This window comes from Stigmatopora nigra, chromosome 9 (assembly GCF_051989575.1).
Source record: "Stigmatopora nigra isolate UIUO_SnigA chromosome 9, RoL_Snig_1.1, whole genome shotgun sequence".
In the NCBI taxonomy this organism is placed as follows: Eukaryota; Metazoa; Chordata; class Actinopteri; order Syngnathiformes; family Syngnathidae; genus Stigmatopora; species Stigmatopora nigra.
Window position 1 is genome coordinate 4,176,636 of NC_135516.1, and position 6,000 is coordinate 4,182,635.

General features: G+C 40.8%; 1 protein-coding gene across 2 annotated transcripts in view; it reads right to left on the reverse strand.

Moving 5' to 3' along the window:
* zswim5 (zinc finger, SWIM-type containing 5) overlaps positions 1-3,091 on the reverse strand; it is a 36,917-nt gene extending 33,826 nt beyond the window's left edge. For both annotated transcript variants that reach the window (XM_077724477.1, XM_077724476.1), the window contains exon 1: positions 2,513-3,091. In XM_077724477.1, coding sequence (XP_077580603.1) covers positions 2,513-3,035 — 523 coding nt within the window. In that variant the 5' untranslated portion in view covers positions 3,036-3,091. The remainder of the gene's footprint in view (positions 1-2,512) is intronic.
* Between the last annotated feature and the right edge of the window lie 2,909 nt (positions 3,092-6,000).

Here is a 6,000-nt window from a genome sequence, read left to right on the forward strand (position 1 = left end):
TTATGTAATAACAAAAACTTTAAAAAATATTTGAACATACCAACCGACACATTTTTGCATTTAATTGGATTAAATTGGCAAACTTCACAACCAATTATTTTATTGTAAATCTTAAAATAAGGATCTTATTTTTAGGCATGTATCATTATCAAGAGTAAGCATGCAGCTATAAGTAATTACACACCTGCCAATATACTACTGTTGTGAAGAGTAACTTTAAAATCCAAGGGTTGTAGCTTGTCCAAATGTCATCAATAAAATCCTATATATCCAATATATCATATTTTCTCACATATAAGCTGCCCCCGTGGATAAACTATGCCCTTAAAATTGCCCCAAAATCGTTGAATTTACCATTTCTCACATATATTCATAATTTCCACCTCCAGATTCATGGTTTTAAGTACAAATGTGTTACTTTGAAAGGGAAAATCAGATACTGTATGAATGAAAACCACATTATTAGGGTCAATATCATAAGTAAGTTAGTAATTCATCCAGTAATGGTTGTTTTCTTACCGCAAACCAGAAAATAACCAACAAATAGTACATGTTAATTTGCCATCACCTACTGGTGAAAAAGAGTATAGCAACAATGTAAATCGTGCGAATATAAGCCGTACCCTTGATTCAGTCATTTTTTTTAGTTACGGCTTATATGCGAGTAAATACAGTACTTAGGCAACAATCATCTTGCATCAAGTGGTTCCCATGGACCACAAATTGAAGAGCAGGCCAAATCTTATCTTAATCTCACAAAACTATTGAACCATGATCTTATTTGTTGACAGAGAGAAACATGTGTGTCAACCTCTTGTGATTTACCTTGGAGGGAATTGAGATATAAGGTGTTGAGAGAGGTAAGGCCGAAAGTGCAAGAATGTCATTACACAACCCAAAAGGATCTAACTTATTTTGATTACCCTCACCCCACCAAAAAGATCTAAAAGCAGCATGTATGTGTGTGTTTTTTATTACTACAGTAGGTCCATGCACAGAGCAGCAATCGGTGCACCTTTTAAGCACATGGTAGTGTTTATAATAAGCAGACGTGTCCTTTCTAGCTAGTTTAAGCCCCTTTACATGCATTCTTTGCATATGGTGCCCGATACATGCAATCATCAACCTGCTAGAATTATCCGAACATACACACATTAATAAACATATCTTTTTTTCAGGATCACATCTCACAACCTTGCAAAACAGATGGCACAAAACAAAGTTAAAAGTAAATCTCACTTTCATATTCACAAGTCTCACATTTCAAATAGTAATGGAGTGGAATCAATGGCCATTTAAAAAAAGGTGCAATAAGATACAGCAATCCGAAAGAAGCCACAGTTTGCAGTTTCCCTTGATACCTTGAGGGAACATGAGACCTCAGACAAGCTTCAGTTCCTCTCACGCCATATGGCCAAAGAAGAAGACAGAAGAAAAAAAAAACCTCCAACACTAAGAGTTGTTTATTTCGCCATTCATCAATTTTCATTCTCATTCTTTTTCATCATGTCCAAACTGGATGAGGAATCTGATGAGGATGAAGCTGGAGAATGATCTTGGCGGAATGGCCCTTTGTTTGAAAACATCCTTTCTGCAGTGCTGGAAATGCGAGACGCTTATCGATCATTTAGACTGGGAGCCTTTTGTGCAGTAAACGACTGGGCAAACGCACGCAACGATCTGATTTTAGCGTTTAAAAAAACAAACTAGTGAGGTGCAAGCCCGTGCTCAAACACCACCAACAGAAAGAAGGTTTTTCCACCTCGGTGGCGTCCCCGCGTCTCTTTGTCCGCTCCGAGTAAACACAACCGTGTGGGGGATTTTTTCCCCGGATTAACGTCGGATTAATCATAATAAGAGACCCAATAACAGCCTTTGTTCCTCGGCTAACCCACCCACAAGAAACGGCTAGTTTGAAGAAGGAAATAAACATTTGGAAGTGAGAATTGTCGCAAACAAACATAAATCCCCGTTGAGTCCTTTTGTATCGGTGCCTGTCAATCCTACTCCGCGCCTCCCCCTACGTGTCTACGGGTCGAGGGCTCCAAGCGCCCCCCGGTTGTTGAAAAAAAGTGATCTTTAGCGCATGTGAAATGCTTTTTCCAATGTTTAAAATTTCCTCAAACCAGGGATATCGTACGTTTAGCGCGGATCACATGCCACGAATAGAGGAACCAGTTTAAACCGTCCAAGAAGCCACAATAGTATATAGGGAGCCCTTTAATTTTTAAACAGCAGCTGGTCGGGTATGTTAGCAAAGCAACCTTATCTTCACTCTCGCGGGGACACAAGCACACACTTTTGTTAAAAATGTCCATCTAAACGCTCTGTAACGTCCAACCACACACTTTTACACCCACGATCTCTTTGATATTTTCTTTAATCGCCAAAACAACACATGTGCTTTCAATGATAAACTTCAATCAAGCATGTCCGGTAAAGATTCTTTAGGGACCCTCGGAAAAAAAAGAACTGTAGTGAGCCTTAAAGTTGAGAAAATATTTTCACTTACCGACTTGTAAAACATTTTCCACACAGCCCGTCTCGAGCAACCTGATACCACGGCGAAAAGGCAATGCATCTCCAGTTCCCATTGCTCCGGTTGTCCCTACTGTCGTCCCCGTAACAGTAGCGGTTCCTCCGCCAGCGGCCGTAGTTGTGGGTCCGGACCCAGCGGCTCCGGACCCGCTGGTAGCCGTCGACGGAGCCTCATCGCCGGCTACGCGGCACTGGAACGAGGAATACATACATATCTCCTTTTCGTTTCGGGGGAAAGACCAGTAGACGATACGACGCTGAACTGGTTCTGGGATCCGCTCAAAACGCTCCTCTACTCTTTCGAAGGCCCACTTTTCCGCTACTGCCTTCGCGGCACAGTCCAAGAGGGACTCCGGGGAACGATATCGTGTGTTGATCAATCCATGTCCGGGCCCAGGGCCGGGACCCCGAGGAGCCGGGCGTAAACACGGTCGCTTACTGGCCGGTGGCAGCGACAGGAGAGGATGCGGTGGCTGTTCCCTTCGTCCTTCCGCCATGGCGAGCCGATAAACACTGACTAGACCGACAGCGTGCGGACGCTGAGTTGCAACCGGAAGCCGACCACACACGCGCACACAAACACACAACGAGATTACATAGTGCACACAAAATATCCTGATTGCCCTTTCAAAATAAAAGAAATACTAAGAACTAATATACAGAACAATGAGGTTACAATGTCGGTTTATAAAAATCACCAGATTGTTTCTAATTCTATTTCATAAAGGTTTATAAGGTATGCATTGGGGTCTCTAGGATAGTTTTTCACTTGTATATCCTCCTGACTAGATTACATAGTGCACACAAAATGTCCTGATTGCCCTTTCAAAATAAAAAAAATACTAAGAACTAATATACAGAACAATGAGGTTACAATGTCGGTTAATAAAAATCACCAGATTGTTTCTGATTCTATTTCATAAAGGCTGATAAGGTATGCATTGGGGTTTCTAGGATAGTTTTTCACTTGTATACCGAGGGTTCAAATTGTCCCCTGTTGAGGACAATTGTACATCTAAATATCTCCCACCCAGTGCACCCAACCGCATTAACTCATTTCGTGCTCTATAGAGGACATTCAGAGCTTTCCAACGATACCAAATTTCTTTTACATTACTCCAATTACTTCACATAAATTAGGGAATTTAACAATGCATGTGATTGGACAAGATGTGATTGGTGGTCAAGGGGATATCAATATACACTCATTTTATTTTTTAGATGCCAAAGCCCTCCCTGTACTTGGGTTGTTTTTCTGGCTGTTCAAGTTTTTGTTGTTGTTGTTGGTGGTGGTGGTGGTGGTGTTGTTGTAGACATCAAATTTGAAGTCCTACTCCGCCATCATTTGAGAACTGGTCGCCTTGAAACGCAGTAGCTATGAAGGATAGACTAATATCTATCGACCATTGCATAAGTTATTATTAAGTGATTATTTAAAGTAGTAATTATTAAACTAATGTGAAATCTGACCGTACACTTCTACACACACACACAGACAGCCCAAGACCTATCAAGGAGGGTAAAGACCAATCTTGTTTTCGGCTCTAATCCAGATTGTCTCAGTCACTGGTAGCAGACGAAACGTCATCGTCGATTGCTATTTTTTTCATGCTTTAAGCCTGATTTGCGCACGCGCATTCCTCTTTCACACATCCGCCTCTTCCTTATACATATAGCACGTCAGCAAGCAATGTCCCCAGACAGTCAAGGTGTCTGCATCCTACGGCAATATCTACAAAATCTTGAATTCAGTGTATACAAAAGATGTACCAACTGATTGGGCACTGCATACGTCTATTTTGGGGAACATTTTGAGTTTTAAGTGCGCCCTATGTAAGTAAATATGTGCCACGTTGCATTTGTATGGATTATTATCACTTAATAAGGGGAATTGCAATAATTAATTAGGGGAGCAATTGGCCAAGGTCGACAGATAGGTTAATAGACCTTTAACATCTTCTGTTTTTGAAAAGTTCTTTTACAAACATACAGACATAATGAGAAAAATCCCCAGATGAATTGATGTCACACTTCTGATACTGACACTAGTGAAAACATGGCCGAGACGTTAAACGCTCGGTATCGAGACACAATCCATATTAGTCTCCCTCTGTGCATCACTTTGCTTCGTTTAAAAGCCTGCTTTTTGGCATGCAATTATATTGAACAATAGGTCAATGTCAATGGAGGATGCAATCCGTAACCATGGAAATGATTATGATAGATTTGTGGATAGACAGAGCAGGTAATTGGAAAAAAAGAATGATAGGTAACTGGGTGAAATAGAGTGAAAGAAAGATGGAAAAAGAGGGGAATAAATTATCAAAGCAGCCGTAGGGTACTGAAAGCCCCATTAAACCATATCTTTCTAGGATTTTTACAATTTTATAATGATGCATCTTATCTATCATCAAATCAATAGGCAATTACTCTCTCACTTCCGCACTCACTCTCCTTTCTTTCTTCCTTTCAACATTAGACTTCAACCTCTTTCTCTTTTCCCCTCTTACTATAGCAGTTCGAACATGAAAGGGCAAAAAAAGGGGACAATAATAGTATCTAATTCCTGTCATCACCTCACGCTGTGCAGGAAGGGATTGTAAAGAGATACTCAGGTCTAAAAAGCACACAGTCGCACGAGACTTCAGCCACATTTATTGAACATGCACATACTGCATATTGTGTCCTTTTCATGCTTTGTGTTTGCAGATTGCCAGGACAGATAAGTCACCAGTCAGACAGGAGGGAACAGAATTTATAGTTCAGGTGAGGAAGATCCCGAGATCAAATAATATTTACTGTGTCATTTTTAAGAAATATATTATTTCTGTAATATTATTCAACATCACCATATTTGTTTCCAAAAAATTCAATATGGCAGCCCGGCGGCTGAGTGGTTAGCGCATCGGCCTCACAGTGAGGGTCCAGAGTTCAAATCCAGGTCGGTCCACCTGTGTGGACCTGTGTGGGTTTTCTCTGTGAACTCTGGTTTCCTCCCACATTCCAAAGACATGCGTGGTAGGCTAATTGGACACTCTAAATTGCCTCTTGTGTGATATCTATGGAGCAACTTCCAGTGTGAAAAAACGAGTCCCTGTAAGTGTTTTAAAATCCTGCACTTCCAGAGATTGATAATAGAGCTTGGTGTTTGCCAGATGATTCTATGGTATAATGGCTTTCAATTAGAAGCTAAGGCCTTTATTGAGAATTGCACACCATAGGTCAATATTTGTCTATTTTTCAAGACCTCTGCAATTCTCCCTGGTATGCTGCTGATCAACTTCTGAACCAAATACGGGATGAATAAAGTTATCCAATCCAATCCAAATCCGGTCTGGTGTCCATCCATTCCTGCATAATCAATGCTTGGAGTTTGTCAGAATTTGTGGGTTTTTGATTGTCCACCTGCCTATTTAGGATTGACCACAATTTTCCATGTGATTAAAATCTTGAGAGTTTCCT